The sequence below is a fragment of the Trachinotus anak genome, unplaced genomic scaffold, assembly GCF_046630095.1.
Source record: "Trachinotus anak isolate AG129_WGS33_773 ecotype Australia unplaced genomic scaffold, CSIRO_AGI_Tana_v1 ptg000002l, whole genome shotgun sequence".
NCBI classification, from domain to species: Eukaryota; Metazoa; Chordata; class Actinopteri; order Carangiformes; family Carangidae; genus Trachinotus; species Trachinotus anak.
The window spans coordinates 22566487-22583619 of record NW_027273853.1 but is presented as its reverse complement, the minus strand read 5'-3'; the positions used below and the strand labels follow the sequence as shown (position 1 = coordinate 22583619).

General features: G+C 41.3%; 1 protein-coding gene across 1 annotated transcript in view; it reads left to right on the top strand.

The window, feature by feature from the left end:
- tead1a (TEA domain family member 1a) overlaps positions 1 to 17133 on the top strand; it is a 45854-nt gene that overhangs the window by 20357 nt on the left and 8364 nt on the right. The window contains exons 3-9 of the mRNA XM_071506386.1: positions 4147 to 4211; positions 6139 to 6201; positions 8847 to 8978; positions 9249 to 9298; positions 10843 to 10904; positions 13595 to 13722; positions 15047 to 15220. Coding sequence (XP_071362487.1) covers positions 4147 to 4211; positions 6139 to 6201; positions 8847 to 8978; positions 9249 to 9298; positions 10843 to 10904; positions 13595 to 13722; positions 15047 to 15220 — 674 coding nt within the window. The remainder of the gene's footprint in view (positions 1 to 4146; positions 4212 to 6138; positions 6202 to 8846; positions 8979 to 9248; positions 9299 to 10842; positions 10905 to 13594; positions 13723 to 15046; positions 15221 to 17133) is intronic.

Below are 17133 nucleotides of genomic sequence, written 5' to 3'. Positions count from 1 at the left end.
AAAAAAAGCATAGTGATGTTTTTCTACTTACACAAAAGCAACTTACTGTAAGCATACAACCTTGGGCTTACCTTAAAAACTTGGCATTATTTTCCTTGCTATTCAAACCCAACCCTGTCATTAATGGTGGTTTTGTGGATTCCTTGGGTATTATATTAAGGTAAAATGAGTGGCAGGTGAGTAGTCCTACAGAATAGAAAGAGGTAATATCTGATGGTTAGGGGACATATGTGGGTCTAAAAATACCCCCCACTGCTTACAGGGAAATGGACTGAAACAGAAAAGAAAGAAGGAAAATGTGCCAAAGTGCCAGGATGAACTTAGCAGGAGAGAAGCGCAGGAAAAATCATAAATGGATGTGTATAAAAGGGAGAGCGAATGAAAAGGTGAATAATAGCACCATTATCCTTGGCAAAGGTACATCAGTGGTACAATATAATGGGCAGTGGCTTTGTCCCCTACACACACATGGTATGGATCTACTGGACAAATATAAAAGTCATTTAATTGGTATTGAACCTTCCTCGTCTGTTAAGCTCCGGATCAGGGACATGCTTAAAACAGATGTAGTACAGACATACTACAGTATGTAGTAGACAGTGGAGGAGGTGCAGGCTGTGGCATTGACATAGACTGTGAGTATTTTTCAGACATCTTTAGTATATGCTGTATTAAAGTGTCTTATTCGGTGTCATGATATTGGATAAAACATGCCTACCTTCCATTCAGTGTCAACGAGAATTGAATTTCCTCTAAGTGGAGGTGTTGTATCACATCCTTCACCACAGCTGATGTTTTGTTTGTTTGTGGGCGACATGCTAACAGTGTTACAAAGGAGACAAAATGTGATTTATTTTGAAGGAACTGATGTTTACATAAAGTAACACATTCTCTTAGGTGAACATGGGAATTAAAAGTGAACTGATTTTACACATCGGCGTCTGTGCATATGTGTAAAAAGTTGTGTGAAGTGTTGTGGCTGCAGATGGAGCTGCACAGAGCGATGTTACTAGAGTCAGTGTTGGTTGGGCCACTAAAATAAACTCACTATGTTAGACTGATCACCAGCACAATGAGTCACAATGATTAACTTTCAAAGGTAATCAGTGAAGACCTGCATTGATTGCGCTGAAGTGATTGGGAGTGAACAAACTGATTGTATGTAGAACTGACATCAGTGCTCAGTGTCAAAAGAAACATTTTATTCAGGCACTGAGCAGTTTATCATGTTCATTTTTTTGGCCATTAAAGGGTAGAACTGTAAACACAACGTTGACATTTCATCACCCTTTGAAGTGGTTACGATGAATATGTAACAGCGGCGCAAACTGCAGCCTCCAATATGATCATTCAGTTGATTCAACACCTCTTTAAAAACTGAACATCATAACATTCATGAGTGTATATATAAATATCCTATACAGACAATACATGGAGTGCAATCTGTATTGCATTACACAATGAAATGACCAGCATATACAAAGACACAACTATACTAAACAAATTGTTTAACTGATGTGTTTATATGTTGTGCAGACCCATCAGTTGGTATAAAAAAAGGGAGTTTAAAATCTATTCCACCGTCACACCTGGAAACCTGGTATTCAATTTGAAACTGTAAAAGGTTTTCTTCTTTTATAGTGAGTCAGACCTGGCCACAGTCACTGCTGTTGGCTGGTCTTCGCTGTAAGGTGATGTCACCGGCTATTTGAGTCAGCAGCGAATGATTCCCAGGGTTTAGTTATTCTTTAAAGGGAGTGGCAGCTTGTTTTATTATAAACGAATGATTAACTGTGTGGTCAGCAGGAGCGCTGGGGAGCTCAGCAAGTGCACCTGAGAAGACAAAACAGAGCACCAGAGCTGAGGAAAAAAAACATTTAGAAACACTTAAGCTGTCCTGCACTCAGTAACGTTGCATTTGCCGTTTCTGAAGCCAGGCTCGGGGGCCAGAGTTCGGCCCCTGTGGTCCTCCCAGGCTACACAACAATGTGCACCACTCCACTGCAGTCTTGTTAGCGAGTACAGTCAGCGAGGCTCTGACCTTACTCTGAAAGGGGTTTCAAGCTTTTCTATGAAGCAGCTGAAGCTCTTAATCACACTGCTAACAGACTGTGGTGAACAACAGCAAACTACCACAGTGATGCTTTTTTTTTTTTTTTTTTTTTAAAGTACAGGAAAGGAGGGAAAAAAAAGCCTAAGTACAAAGGCACTTATTCGCTAAGTGCTTATTTGATCTCAGGTATTTCCACGCTCTTTCAATGACACGTGACAAATAACATGATCCTCTGATTCTAGTACACAGTAGAGAGTAATGCATTTCAATCACTTTATCTGAATTTCTGCATCTCGTCACCACATTTTCGCATTTACTGTCAACTGAATCATTTTTTATTTTGTCGTCCTCCTCAATATCTGCTTGCACAGAGAGCAGCTACAGCCTGGAGGTCTGGGGTTTGGGAGGGGGGGGTACTTCTGTTCGTCACAGTTAATGACCATCTGACTTTGGCCTTGAAGTCTTTCACTGGGCAAGTAGAGAGGGAGGGAGCGACAGAGAGAAGAGGAGGGAGGGACCAGGAGGGAAGCCCATTCACTACTAGAGGGACAGTGGAGGGAAAAAAAGGGAACAGCCAGAGCAGAGGATGGATGGAAGGGCGAAAAGAGGGAGGGAAAAGGAGGGAGGGGAGGGCCTGTGTGTGTGTTTGTGTGTGTGTGCTGAAGAGTTTTCGAGAAAGAGGGAGGGCGAGAGTGAGGGATGTGTGCCGCAGGGTTAGTGAAGGATGATAATTCACCGTTAAGCCTCCTAGAAAGACCAGCTGGCCCCTCTGGAGTCAGATGTCAGCCTCCGCAGCCAGGACCCACTCTGTGTGTCTGTGTGTGTGTGTCTCTGTGTGTATGTGTGTCTTGGCACTCATGCATGTATATACATGTATGTGTGTTTGTGTGTGTGTGTTTTTGTGTGTGTGTGTTGACGTCAGTTGCAGCTTTTGACTGCTAGAAGGAAAACACCTGCATGGGGAGCTGTAGATTTTATCAGTCTAAGCTCTCTATCTCAGTGAGAGTGGGACTGGTCAGAACACACACACACGCACATACACACACACACACACACGCACACACACAGGCACACACACCATCTGCTAGTTAGTTAGGGCTATTGTTGTGAGCCATTTGGGTAGTGTGTAGAGGTTTGGCTTTGTGCTGATCTTGACCATCAGTTGGCCAGCTGGCCTGACTTTGGTTTTCCACTTGGTTGCAACAGAAAACGGACCAGGAGACAAACCAAAGCAAACTGAGCCACAAATTTGCTTGTTAGCAAATAAAATAAGACTTAAATGACTTAATTTCACAAAACATTGTAAATGCACTGCCATCTTTGAATTTGTACGGCTCTAGAGTCATAACCTGGTCAGCCTTGCAATGCAGCACTGTTAATCTGTTGACTAGTCTGTGTTTGCCACTGGGTTGGACACAGATAAAATGTGTAAACACTCTTCTCTGTAACAGGTTTTCTGGGTGTAACACAGGGGCTTTCTGCTTCTCTTTTTCTCTCTGTCTCCCTCACTAATTTATACTAGCCAGGTCATGCTGAGTCTGCTGTGCTCCCTATTGAATGGGTTGAATTATTCAGCATTGTAAGCGTGTGTGTATGTGTGAGTGCGTGGTCGCGGGCGCATATGTGCACACACATAAGCATGGGTACAGCTGGCCTGCTGGTTCCTTTAATCAGGGGACGGCCGGTCTGCATGAATGCCTGTATTGTTGGGTCATGTGTATTCAGGGCTGTGGCGTGTGTGATTGTGTGTGTGTGTGTGTGTGTGTGTGTGGGTTTGTGTGTGTGTGTGTGTGTGTGAGAGGGCTCAACAGGGGTATCGGTGATTACGGTGCTACTATGTGAAACTGCACGTCACAAGGTCGCCGGGTCAACAGCACTAAATCAGGCACTAAGTTGTTTGTCAGGGTCGTATGATTTCTGCTTGTTTGTCTGATTGTCTGTGAGAAAGAAAGAGTTCAAATAGGGTCTTGTGTGTGTGTGTGTGTGTGTGTGTGTGTGTGTGTGTGTGTGTGTGTGTGTGTGTGTGTGTGTGTTAAGAGAGAAAACAGCATGCATAGCGTTTCATCAGCATGTTCTGTGTCTTTTCCCTCCAGGCCGAAATGAGCTGATAGCCAGATACATCAAGCTCCGAACAGGCAAGACGCGGACGAGGAAACAGGTAATGATGAGAGAGTGCAGTCCAATCAAAGCGTCTGCAGTATGCATCACAGCATATCACATTATACCGGGGTAATGAGGGAAATGGTGCTAACTGCAGTGATGAAAAGAATGGTTGTGAAGCTGAACCGTGATGGTCAGAGCTTGGTCAAAGAAAAAAAAAAAAAAGAAGTTTAAAGCTGCACCTGTTAAATGCTTTAATGTTTCTGTTTTCTACATTAGGAGAAAAGTAAAACTACTACAGGTGGTTCAACACAACAACCTTGGCTGATATTATTTTACAGGATCCCTAGGGTTTTGTGTTTCATCTTATTTTTTTTCCCCAAATGTTCAACACTTGTTGCCGCTATGGGTCAACACCAGTGTTGCCAGGTTGGGTGGTTTTGTTCCATTAGACCGACATTCACCTGCAAACACTTTGGCTGTGTTCAATAGAAGGGTTGATCTCGGTGATCCATGATCATCAGAGTGATCGCTGATTAGTTCTGCCTTTTGTCTATGTCAAAATAATATTTGGCTTGTTTTCCCATTAATGTAATAAGTTATTATCACCATCGTTTGTAGTATTAAATTGAATTGAAATTGCCCTGATAGTTTTACATATATATACCCCCCCACAGACAAATGTGAACACATAAACATGCTATATTTATTTTTTGTTTTAGATTCAGTGTGATTTATACAATAATGTAGATATACAGTATATAAGTAAATAAATCATATTGCATTTATTTTGGCAGATATTGTGATATGAGTCACAATTTTATGGAAATTTTTGCGTTTCATTTTCATTTGATGATGTGATTTTTGCTGGGGTCTACACCAAAAGATTTTTGGGCCAGGGGCATCTCTGTATCTCTGTAGCACCTCACTGGTTCGTTTCTGTATTTTCGTATTGTTGTGACACATTTTACCTTTATCAAATTTGGATATTGCACTCAATCAATTCCAAATTGTTCAGCCCTATATGAAGTATATACACACATTTTCATGGGCTGAGAAATGACATATTGTTGAGGTTTATGTTCTTATTTTTAGTTTTTTCCTCTTTTGCAATTTTAAGAACGTCCATTGTAAGCAGCCACACTATTCCTCCAACATTAACCACCACAGAAGCATGTTATTACAGGCTGTTGCTGTCCCTGAGAGACTTTTACTGACTGACACTGATGCTGCTTTCTGACTCTTTTCAGACTCTGCTCAGCGTTATTGCTAATGGGGCTTTAGCTCAAGAGCTAGTTCAGAAGTTCTTCTCTATTTTCTGCCCATGTGGAGGTTAAGTGTGACTTGTGTATGTGGCTGATATAATGTAGAAATGTAAGAGGGCTTTCATGCTTCTGAATAGTAAAACGAGTAGAAAGAGAGTAGAGTTTATCCTCTGATATACACACGTTTAGATTTTCTGACGGCACATAAAGAGGAACCATCTGCATACAGTGTAATCTTAGTATCTCAGTTCTTGGCCTGTTTTCCCAGGTGTCTTTTTGCTCTCTCAAAAGATGTGCATAGATGGGTCTATTCACTGTTGTCAGGGGAGTAATGTTTGTGTGTGTGTGTGTGTGTGTGTGTGTGTGTTTGAGAGAGAGAGAGAGAGAGAGAGAGAGAGAGAGAGAGAGAGAGAGAGAGAGAGAGAGAGAGAGAGAGAGAGAGAGAGAGAGAGAGAGAGAGAGAGAGAGAGAGAGAGAGAGAGAGAGAGAGAGAGAGAGAGAGAGAGAGAGAGAGAGAGAGAGAGAGAGAGAGTACCCTTCCAGTGTGGCAACAGTCCTTTCATAACCATGGCAACTCACTGTTTGGTCCTTCCTCCTCTCTTTTCTACCCTCCAACTCCCCCTTCTTTTCTGCTCTCCTCTCCTCTCCTCTCCTCTCCTCTCCTTTCCTCTCCCTTCCTTTCTCCTCTCCTCTCCTCTCCTCTCCTCTCCTCTCCTCTAGGTATCCAGTCATATTCAGGTCTTAGCCAGAAGAAAATCCAGGGAGTTTCAGTCCAAACTAAAGGTAAGAGGTGTTGTAATCTACAACATTTACGCTCAGAGGATGATGTTTTTTTTTGTTTTTCCTGGTGAGCAGGAAGTGGTGGTTTTTAGGACTAAACACAGCTGATCAGTGAGAATTAGCACTAATTATCACTATAAATGAACAGACAGAAAAAGCTCCTCCACCTACAGACAAACTGAACAGTCTTGAACCACACAGAAGCAACAGGAATCATTTAGCTGTCTCAACAACACCACATACTACACAGGAGCAGTCTGCTTGTTAACTTTTCCCTGAGACTGGATGGATGCCTGTCACAGTGACTCCAGTATCCTAGGTGTCTAATTAGGCCTGTTTAGCTTTTCACCCCCTCCTGTTTCCTCCTCCTCATCCCATCGTTCTCTTACATACATTCATTTGCTCGCCTCCTCTTCCCCTCCTCTTCTCACTTTCTCTTCACCCTCCTTTCAGTCTATTAATCTCTTACCCTCCGTGTCTCCTCCCCCTCTCTCCTTTCTTGTTCTCCCTCACTGTTGGTCGTAATTAACTTCATGTAGGGAAACACAGGAGCGCTTGTTTTCCAAGAGGAGCAGTCAGAACAAAGCGAGGACTGAACTGATGTTTGCAGTCGTCAGCTAAATGACAGATTGCTGATTTAAAGTAATAGCATCACTCATGAGTCGTGTCAGTGTCGTAAAATATGTCTAACACAGAACACTAATGTGTTATTGATGACAAAGTATATGTGCATAATTATATTTGAAAAAGACCTTTTGTTATAAAAAATGGGACATTGGCAGAATGAAAATGTAATATTATACACTATATTTAGTTAAACTATGTATTCAAAGATGTTATTGTGCAACTGCACAAATTCTAAACTATGTACGAAAGAGGGATCACGACGAAATATTTATTATTATGGCTCAATGGGTTCTGTTGTTTCTGATTGTCAGCAAATCCAATGAAAATACCAAATGAATTCATCCCACCAACAAGTACTACCTGTAAAGCAAACGCTGATATGTCACTTGTTTGTGTAGTGTTATGATGAAATTATATTCTGTAGTCGATTTTGATTCCACATACATTGTCCTGATGCTGAAAATACACACTAGAAAAAACTAAAATGTGTATATTGTAAATGTTTGGTAAAAACTACAACATCCGGCTCTTTAAGGATAAAGATGTATGTCTTCAGTAGGCACCAATGGGCTTGAGGCTGAGTGCTCATTTTTGGCCTTGTATGTATGTATGTATATATATATATATATATGTATGTATATGTATATATATATATATATATATATATATATATATATATATACACACACACACACACACACATACATAGACACACATAAATACATGCTACACAGTATCTCTGTTCATTTGAATGTGTTGTAAGATCTTTCCCTGCTGTTCGATTTCCCATTAAAACTAAAACACGGTCGTTTCAATAGATGAGTTCAGGTCAAGGATGTTATAAAACCCATATGGTTCCTGGTATTTAATATGAGAATCCAGTATGATTCCCATCTCAGTACCTCCTATAATGTTATTACCTCCCCTAGGAGGAGAGATTTCTCTCAGTGCCAATTAACTTGAGTGAAGCTGCCAATTAGTGCCTCCCCAGCTATTGCACAGCCTGTTATTCCATTTCATTCTGATGTTTTCTGCCTCATGTTTAATATTACTGTGAGTTCAGATGTTACCAATAATACTGCCACAAGTTCAGAGTTGCTGTGAATCTGCTGTATGTAACTGTTTGCCCTGAGGTAACAGCCCATAACAGTGATGAGTGACCAGATTACTGTGTTGTCTGAAGCACATGTAGCTCTGCTGCATCACTGTTGTTGCTATGACTTCCTCCAGATCATTGCACCCAAACTACACACACATAGAGAAAGGTATTTTCCTTCATGTCACTTGAGAGACAGTTTCAGGCAAAACAGGATTTAGACATGAGAACATGTGGCCAGACACGGATTTTTGGTTATAATTAGAAAAGCAAAGCAAGGTCAAACTTAGATTTGAGTGTGAACCAGGTGAGACACCTCCAGCAGGAATCTCTTGAAAGGTTAAATACCAAAGCAGACAGGGCTGAGCCTTTGGTCTGCCTACAGAGCACTGATTGTCAAGATCATCAACAAAAACACTGGGACTCTTGTAAATAGTTTCTTGTTTTATTCCCCAAAGTCCCCGAACACTATTTACTGAAATCCCCCCCAGCTTTTTCAATCAGCGTTTTATTGTCTGTCGAACAAGTTTTATCTCTGAAGTTCTGTTAAAACATACAAACAAAGCCTCAGATTTCTAAGTGCCACTGCTGCTTTCCAGTGTGTTGTACTATTGCTTAATGAGCCGCTTCATTTTGGGCAGTTTACTCAAATTGCTGTATGTTAATTTGTGTAATCATAATGTAGCAGGAGACGCCAGTCTGATCGCAACCAGTTGGATAATGATGGTTAGATAATGACAGGCTGGTTCTGAGTTTTCCTCCTCAAGCTTTGATTGTCTGTAGGATTTTAGGTTCCATTACTCAAGATAATTCAAATTATTTCAATATCTTCCTGCTTTTCATCTCTCACTCTGCCGCTGTGTATCAGCAGTGAAGTGTGTTCCCAGTGATGATGGTGTCAATGTGTGTGTCTGTTGACGCGCAGGACCAGAATGCCAAGGAGAAAGCTCTGCAGAGCATCTCCTCCATGTCCTCAGCTCAGATCGTCTCTGCCACTGCCATACACAGCAAGCTCCTGCCTGGGATAGTACGGGCCAGCTTCCCTGGCAACCCACAGGTAACACAACCACGCTGTGTTTACATGTATTCTCTTCAAATAAATACAGGAAACACAAGGACATGAATAATAATAAGGATTTTTTTCCCCCTACAATCTGGACACCACATATGCTCAGTTTGTGTCCTGATGCACACACAGGAACACACATACTCAGTGTACTGCATTCACGGTTTGCAGCCTCAGTTCACTGTATTAATGTGTGTGTGTGTGTGTGTGTGTGTGTGTGTGTGTGTGTGTGTGTGTGTGTGTGTGTGTGTGTGTTTTCAGCTGTGGCAGGGGATGATCCCTGGGGGACAGTCCAGCTCCACTGCAGAAGAGTAAGTCTCACTCATCTCATGCACAATATCTGACTTTGTTACTGATTTTCAGCTTTAAGATGTGTCACTGCTTTGATTTGGGACATTAGTGGTTAATATATGACTTATAGTGTCAGTAAACTAAATTCAGTTCACCTTAAGGGTCAGCCCTTTTTTTAATTGTCCCACAATTCCTTGAGGCAGAGCCATTTAAATGTAGAAACATAAAAAAAAAAAAACTACATAAATGTTGTTATGTTTGTGTAATGCAGTAACAATGCATTTTCTCAAAAGCGCCTATGCCAGGAAACTCTACATACTTATGTTTGAATATAATTCGTTCTGGCCCCTTGTTCAGTTCCCTATTTTTATTAACTTATTATTTATTTTTTTAAAGTAATTTTTTCGGGCATGTGTGACCCTTTATTTATTGGAATGTGGTAAATAACAGGGAAAGGGACACAGAGTAGGGTCATGACATGCACTAAAGTCCCTGTTATTATTTTAATGGCTAAACTTTCTCTACTTGTGTATTCTGTTCATGTTATCTTATTTCAACATTTCAATCGTGTTTACTTAATTTTTGTGGTTAAGAGTATTTATCGCCCATGTGTTATAAATACATATAAAGTTGGTTTAAAAAAAAAGTAAGAGCAGTCGGAGTCTGTCAGTCGTCTTTTCCCAAGTCTCTCTCACATTTTTTCTTGATGTCATGACGTAGTCCATCGAGGTCAAAGGAAAAGTGGTTAGAAAACAAGATTTTTTTAAATTTTGACGCAGCTGACGATTGTCTGATCTGACACAGTGATCATCTCAATAGTTTGATCCTGTCAGGAGCTGATATACCTGATATCAGGTAAAGTGACATTCAGATTCAGTACCTGTGGGATCACATCTGTGTCAGTTATCAGTAAAGACCTTTGGCTGCTGTTACTGTAACAGAGTTTCCAAGGCTAAAAGAAAGGTGATGCAGTTTACCCATGTAATGTGTGTGAAGTCTGACTTTTAAAAGACAGAGCAGGTGGCTGGAGTTTCCATTTTTAAGGATGTGGACACATTTTCCTGTTTGTAGCAGATGGAAATGTCACAAAAATAAATAAAATAAACATCAAATAATCTCAGTTAATATTAGAGAAGCCATCGGTGGGATTTCTGCTGACTCACACGACTGATGTCTGGAATCTGTCTTTCCACATCTTGGAAAATTGTAACTGAATTTATTGTTTGTACGAAGAACCAGAGGTTCAGATTCATCGGACTCGTTCTGCTGCTGCCTTTCATGTCTTACATTACATTCTGAATCACATTGACTAGAGGCATCATTGTGCTCCACGTTCAAACCCTGCTCATTTCATTGTCAGATGCTGTTACACAAGCATATGATGATGATGATGATAATGGTAGTAAATGGTACTGAACTCCGAGACACTCTTGACCTCTGTTCACACAAGACACAGAAGAGATTCCTCTCTATAACATCTGTACATTGTGATTGGTCCTGACTGACTGTGTCTCTTCTTTCAGCCTTTTCAATGCTCTCCTGCCCGTCTTTTCTTGTCTTTCAGCATCAAGCCGTTCTCTCAGCAAGCCTACAATGTGCAGACAGTAGGGACCACCACAATCTCAGGTGAGAGGGACCATAGTGCAATTAGTTCCTTTCTGTAAAGCGGACAGGCGGCCGTCTCTCCTGCCATTTAGGCAGCTTGCTCTCTGCAGGGCGGTTTCTCTTTCTGTCTGAGAGCCCAGATCTGCAGTGTACCTTGAGGTTTGTCTTATGAAGCGGTCAAAAAGAGAAAATGAGGTGCATCTGACTTACCCTACATCACGTATAATGAATAATGTATCTACTCTTTAACAGTACAATTTAGTGTGAGTGAGTGAGTGAGAGAGAGAGAGAGAAGGAGAGAGAGCGGTACGGAGGAGTTGAGCAAGTCAATGCAGCCACAGTAAAATAAGGCTTTAGCCATTAGGAAATATTTTAGGTTCATTATGAAACATTGACTGGACTAATTAGACTGTGGCAGAGGACGTCAGTAGAGGAGGCGGTCCTTCAGTGTGGTCAGGACGCATTTGTGTTCACACTGTGGCCACATGTGGTCCAGACCATCTCTGAATGTGGTCTGAGGCCCTGTTCAGACCTGATATTAACATCCGCCCTGAGTGAACTGATCACAAGTTGACAGCTCTAAGTACAGGTGTGAACGCACCCAAGATGCATTCGGGACGCATTTGAGATCTGATCACATTCAGAGGTGGTCTGGACCACATGTGGCAAATGTGTCCTGGCCACATTGAAGGACCGCCCCCTCTACTGACGTCCTCTGCCACAGTCTAATTAGTCCCAACACAGTTTCATAATAAACCGAAAATATTTTACTATTTCTAATGGTTAAAACCTTATCTCACCTTACAACTGTGCGCAACACATTGATTCGCAGGATACACAGGAGCTCATTGACAACGAATCTGTCATATTGCCTAAAAACAACACCACACACCTTTTTATTTGAATATGAAGCAGGGAGGTGAGAACCAATCACAGGTGGTCACTAGAGACACATGTGGTGACACATTTTAAAGCCAGGTGTGAGCACACATACTCAGAACTGTCCACTTGTGATCGGATCACTCAGGATGGCTGTTAATACCACGTCTGAACAGGGCCAGAGTGCTGGCTAATGTTACCTAGCTCTGTACCTTTTCTGTAATGGTGCGCAGGAGCTCAAAATGACTCAGCAAGTGCTGAAATAGCGTGAAGAAAAAGTAGTGTCTAATGCAGTGGTTCCCAACCTTTTCCAACTCCTGGCCCACTTGAAAATCTCAACAATGTGGCGGCCCACATCTGACCCCATAACAATACAGAGGCCAAATAATACGTTCTCAGAACACTTTTTATTTTAATAACAATGCTGGAACATCCAGGACTGAACTGAAAGCAGGGGAAGCTGAATTTTTCTTTTTTCTTTTACAGGGGAGCTCACATGTTGATTCACCATCTGTCTCATGACGCTCTTTCCTTTTTATGCTTCCTGTTGCTAATAATTTTGATACTCCAGTTGTTTCCATGTATGCAATCAGACTGAGAGAGAGTGCCGCAGGGATGATGTGTTTTGTAGGCCATGTCAGTGTCACTCTGGTTCCCTTGACGATACAAAAGGGATTTTTACATTGCCTTTTGGATTACTGCAGAAAAGAAGCACAGTTTGCAAAAGCGAGTATAAACACAACAAGGCTGTAAAATTGGACTGATGATTATTCAGGATGCTGACATTTAACATCCCCGACAACCTCTGTCGTCTCATTTAGCCACTTGTTAGCAACCGGTCTTTTTAAGAAAAATATCACAACTAGGCTGTTTAATGCCATATTTTATGTTGTAGAATAAAACTTGAAATGTCTTGAGCTTGTGTTAACCAGAGACCTTATTTCCATCATCTAAAAAAAACCCCATTCAAAAAAACTAATAGACTTCAGGACCAGAGAAGTGCTAACATGCTGTCTAAGTTTTAGCATTCATTCAGGACTCTATAACAAATTAGTATATGATGTGGCCTGACAGTAAAGTGCTAACAAAATATTCTTATCATTGGCTTATCACAATAATGGGTCTTAATACGAGAATTTTTTAAAATGTTTTTAAAGGTCATTTTAAAACATTTGAGAACATTATTTTTATTTTTATTGTTTTATATATGCTTTCACCAAAATTGTACTTGTTTTGCACATGGTTTGTCAGCCCACTGGCAATACCTTCGAGGCCCACCAGTGGGTCCCGCCCCACAGGTTGGGAATCAACTAAGTAGCTGGTTCTAGTGGGAATATCTGCCTACAAAATCAGCTCTTTGGGAATTTAAGAAGGCCACTTGTCACCTGACTTCCCTCCATTGTTGATCTTTCCTTGAAAACAAGTCAGCGAGGTCTCTGCAGGGTTGGACATTTAACTGAAAGTGGATGATGGCAGCTGACAGTTGCAGTAGCATGAAACTAAATGACAAGAGGAGAGAGGCTTCTGTAAATGGTTTGTCAGTCAGCCCCCAAGGGATTACACCGTGTCCTCATCATTGTCACCATTTTACATCTACTTTCATTAACTGTTCTTCAGCGAGGGCCCGTCACCGCAGTCAGGCTTTGTCCATGAGACCTCAGTAATGGCATAAATTTTACACATTTGCAGCAAAGAATAATGCTAGCATTGCTGCTAACCCTGTTAAATAGCATGATTGTGAATGATGACAGTGGTGAAGTGAGGTTAAACAGAATGTGTGTGTGTGTGTGTGTGTGTGTGTGTGTGTGTGTGTGTGTGTGTGTGTTGTCTAGGCTACGAGCCTCCCACTACAGCCCAGACACACAGAGAGCCAGCGTGGCAGGGTCGCTCCATCGGCACCACCAAACTACGACTTGTGGAGTTTTCATCTTTCCTGGAGACACAGAGGGACCAGGAGGCAGTGAGTAAAACACACACACACACACACACAAGCACACACACACACAGGAAAACACACAAACACACAGAACCAGACTACAATAAGCACTCCCTATTGTCCCATAAACCGAGATGACAGATAACCCCACAGCAGAGAACAGCGTTAAAGCCCTTTGTGTGTCTCCGTGTATGAATAACCTTTGTAAAGCTCTATCTCTCTCTCTGCTCAGTCTATCTGTCATCCTGCCACATTGTGGACTCACTGTCATTTTTCTACCTTGAGCTCACAGACAGTTGACATTCATCTTGTTGCTTTCTGTTTGGACAGTAAAAAAAAAACCAAAAACTCTAACTGTTGTACAGTGACATTGAAAGAGACACTTTTGTCAAAATGTGCCACATTTCCTGCATTATTTACATGACTGTAAATGCTGTAAAATGTCCCTAAAATTTCTTTGTGATTAAAATTTTACATTTGGCTTTATTTGTGAACAAAAACAAAGTCAGCTGCAGTTGCACTGACGCAGGAAAATTTTGTATGTTTTTACAGCATAAAAACAAAACTGAACAATTTTCTAATCACTATCAAGTGCAGGACTGTGTTAGTGGTGAACATAGTTTTACATTTAATAGGTTTATATAGTATATATATTATATATAGTATAATCACAAACCCAATTTGTTTCTATAGGAAAAGAATCAAGTAAAACTATGCAGTTGTTTGATATTACGGGTCTTTCAAATCACAGTTTTGACTTCAGGGCTGCCCCCGACCAAAGATTATCCTGGTGGACTTCAAGCCATTCGTTAACTAGTCACGACAGGTTTATGATATTAATTTAATTATTTAAATATATATTTTCGCAGCGAATCAGAAAATGGTTTGAGTCCAGGCCTGAGGAAGAAGGTGTAAGTGTTAGCCTTGTGCTACATTACAGAGAAATACAAAACAGTGTCAATAAAGCGAGCTGCCCGTTAACGACACCAAGCGAGAAGCCATGCTAAGTGGATAATGTTAGTTTGAAAGTATGTCTTAGTCGTTCCCCCTCCACTATGTAGCCAAGATGGCGACCGTTGAGGAGGAGATGGGTACTTATTGAGAAAATAAGACCCAGGTTGCAAAAAGATGATTTTTCTTTTAATTCTTTATTTGTAAATATCCAAATTATATCTGTATCAATTTTTTTTTTAAATATATCTGAATGCAGGGGGGGCTCTGGTATCAACATAAATGTCAAAATAAAATCCAATCTTTAGAAAAACATTGCTTCTTTCTTTCGCTGTTGTTTCACTGAGTGTAAATTCAATTGTTTTCCATCTGTTTGCATGCACTTCTCTCTCCTCAGTACAACAAGCACCTATTTGTGCACATCAGCCAGAGCAGTCCGAGCTACAGTGACCCGCTGTTGGAGTGTGTGGACATCAGGCAGATCTACGACAAGTTCCCCGAGAAGAAGGGCGGCCTCAAGGAGCTGTTCGGCAAGGGCCCACAAAACGCTTTCTACCTGATCAAGTTCTGGGTGAGCAGACAAACAATTGCCTACTTCCTGTTTTTTTTGTGAAGGTTTGTTTTCATTTTTTCTTTTGTCTCTGTACCAGCTTCACATCCATCTGAAATATTAAAGGGCTCAGAAACTCTTTCTTTCATATTTCAGCCAATGTTTTTTTTTTCTTCTTAATTTTGTTTTTGAATTCATTTTAGTTGTGAGTGAGCAGGGTTAGCTGCTTTTCCCTGTATTTTTCCATCCAGTGCCATATCTTTGTCTGTACTTACAAGTGTGTGTGTGTGTGTGTGTGTTTGTGTGTGTGTCTGTGTGTGTGTGTGCGTGCGTGCGTGTGTGTGTGTGTGTGTGTTCTGTCTTTCCACCTGGGATTTGGAGGTGGTGGGTTGATGAAAGCACAGTCGCTTTGTTTGAACACCTGCTCACCTCCTGATTCGCGGGTTGCTCTGTCTCCACCTGGGTGGGTGTGTGTGTGTGTGTGTGTGTGTGTGTGTGTGTGTGTGTGTGTGTGTGTGTGTGTGTGTCTTTACTATCAGTGCTGCAGTTCACCAAAGGACTTTCAAAAATCCCGGCAACAGAACACATCACACATGTAGTCATTTCTGTTTCCATCAGAGAGCTGCAGACACTGTGTATCTGGTTATATGCAGTTTACAACACTGACAGTGGCACATCATCATCATTCATCATCATTTTTATCCCTCTGTAATTTTCACTTATAGTGTAAGAAGAGATAAAGCTTCAGGGTGAGAACCGACTCATGTATTTTTGTGACTATAACTCAGATGATGAGTTTGTCTGGAGTTGAGGGATGTGCAAACTTCCCTAAATCTAACAGAGAGTAGGACAGAGCTGCTAACATTAGCATAAGCTTTGATAGCATCCAAGCCCAGCTTCTATACAGTGGGAAACACTAAAGAGTGGATGAACTTTTTTTTTTACCTAACCCCCCAGGAATAATGTAGTAAAAAAAAGAACCCTAACTGGCTTTAGATATAATCCTGATAAAAGTTACAACTGTAGCCAGTAAGGTAGTTAGCCAGACATGCTAACAGTTGCACAGCCGCCTCTTTAAATGTAGAGTATGTGGAAAAAACCAAAGCGTGACAGGCCTGCTGTACCTAGTTACAGTTGCTAAGCTATGACTGGACAGTTCCTGTTTGGGGGCGGGGTTTAGGAACGGTCATTTATGAAAGTGATGGACAGGATGACTATGAAAGAAGCTGCGAGGTTATTGGACAGTGGGGTCATGCAGGAGAGGACAGAAGCCTGCAGGCCTGTGGAGCTGGTTCAGTACATGGTAAATGTTAAGGTGAGGCGATGAGCTCGCAGCATGAAAACAAACAAGTGTGTGTGTGTGTGTCATGTAGAGAGCTTCCCCTCTGAATTGAATTAAAAAGCTCTCTGATCTGCCACGATGGTGTGTGTTTCTGATAATCTGCTGCTTCAATAGTGCATGTGTGTGTGTGCGTGCACGAATGAATGTGCATGAGGGTGACTTAGCACATAGTGTGTGTGTGTGTGTGTGTGTGTGTGTGTGTGTGTGTGTGTGTGTGTGTGTGTGTGTGTGTGTGTGTGTGTGTGTGTGTGTGTGTGTATTGTCAGCCCTGACACACACACATCGTGCTCCTTAGAGAACTCATTACAAATAGTACAAACCCTCCTCCACTGCTCTCAGCCTGTAATCCAGGTGCAGCATGTTCTCACTGTTCTGATTAAACGTTTTCCAACTTCAACTTCCCAAAGTTACACAGAAGTAATGTTTTAGCACTGTTGTGTCTGCTATTATTTTTAGAAAGCAGGTTAACATTTCACTATTTGTACAGATTTACAAAAGCAAAATGAAGCAGCTGCAAACAAACAAGCAAAGATAATAGAAATTTTAAAGGCCAGTTTAACCGACTTACAACAACACAAATGTTCCTCCTACC